Here is a 788-nt window from a genome sequence, read left to right as displayed (position 1 = left end):
TGTGTACAAAATTCCACCTTCCCCCTTTGTAGATACACCACTGATGTATATTTTATATAATATGAGCTTAAAATACTAATTATCTTACTTTAACAACTTCATTTTTAGTGTTTACAGACACTTTGTTGTTTCCAAAGTAAAATGTTTTTATTTTCTGTGCGATTTCCGATCTCAGTGATTCATCTGAAATTGTGTAATTGTAGTCAAGTATGAATGGTAGTATTTCGTTCCAGTTAGATTCCATGTCAACCAGAATTTCTTCGTCTGATATAAATTGAGCGCCTGGATAAAGGCCTTCGTCTTTAGTAAAGCTGAACAACAGTGGGACATTTTGAATCGGTAAGTTCTCTGGTAAGTCCGTTAAAAACCTTTCTGTTCCGCCTGTTTCGACAGTTGGACCAAATGGTGTAAAAGGATTGTACCTCCAGGGCTAACGAGTATTGAGACATTATTAATAAAACGGTATATTAATATTTATAGTATAGTATTTACAAGACTACACAAGTATTTTTAAATAAAAATATTTTACTAAGAAATTTTTCAAAGAGTCTGCAATGGCTAATGCTGGTCTGGATCTAAGACATTTGACGGTGTCTTTTGAGTAGTATGTAGGACATCCTAGTGACTCAGCTAATTCCTTAGTCTTTTGAATTGTGTTTTCTGTGAGAGCCCAGCCACAAAAAGCACTTCCACTTTCAACAATTCCTCGATGAAATAAACCTGTACGTATCACATTATAATATTATTGAATGAATTATTGTACTGTTTACCATTTTACCGATCGATTT

General features: G+C 33.6%; 1 protein-coding gene across 1 annotated transcript; it reads right to left on the bottom strand.

Annotated features, from left to right (window-relative positions):
• Window positions 1-55: 55 nt before the first annotated feature.
• LOC100571158 (esterase FE4) lies at window positions 56-739 on the bottom strand (the record flags this gene model as incomplete). Its single annotated transcript, XM_003248937.4, has 2 exons — window positions 56-430; window positions 530-739. Coding segments are annotated over 2 exons (561 nt in total), but the record flags the coding sequence as incomplete, so codon positions are not given.
• Between the last annotated feature and the right edge of the window lie 49 nt (window positions 740-788).

Source organism: Acyrthosiphon pisum, unplaced genomic scaffold (genome assembly GCF_005508785.2).
Source record: "Acyrthosiphon pisum isolate AL4f unplaced genomic scaffold, pea_aphid_22Mar2018_4r6ur Scaffold_16628;HRSCAF=17293, whole genome shotgun sequence".
In the NCBI taxonomy this organism is placed as follows: domain Eukaryota; kingdom Metazoa; phylum Arthropoda; class Insecta; order Hemiptera; family Aphididae; genus Acyrthosiphon; species Acyrthosiphon pisum.
This window is presented reverse-complemented; position numbering and strand designations above follow the sequence as displayed.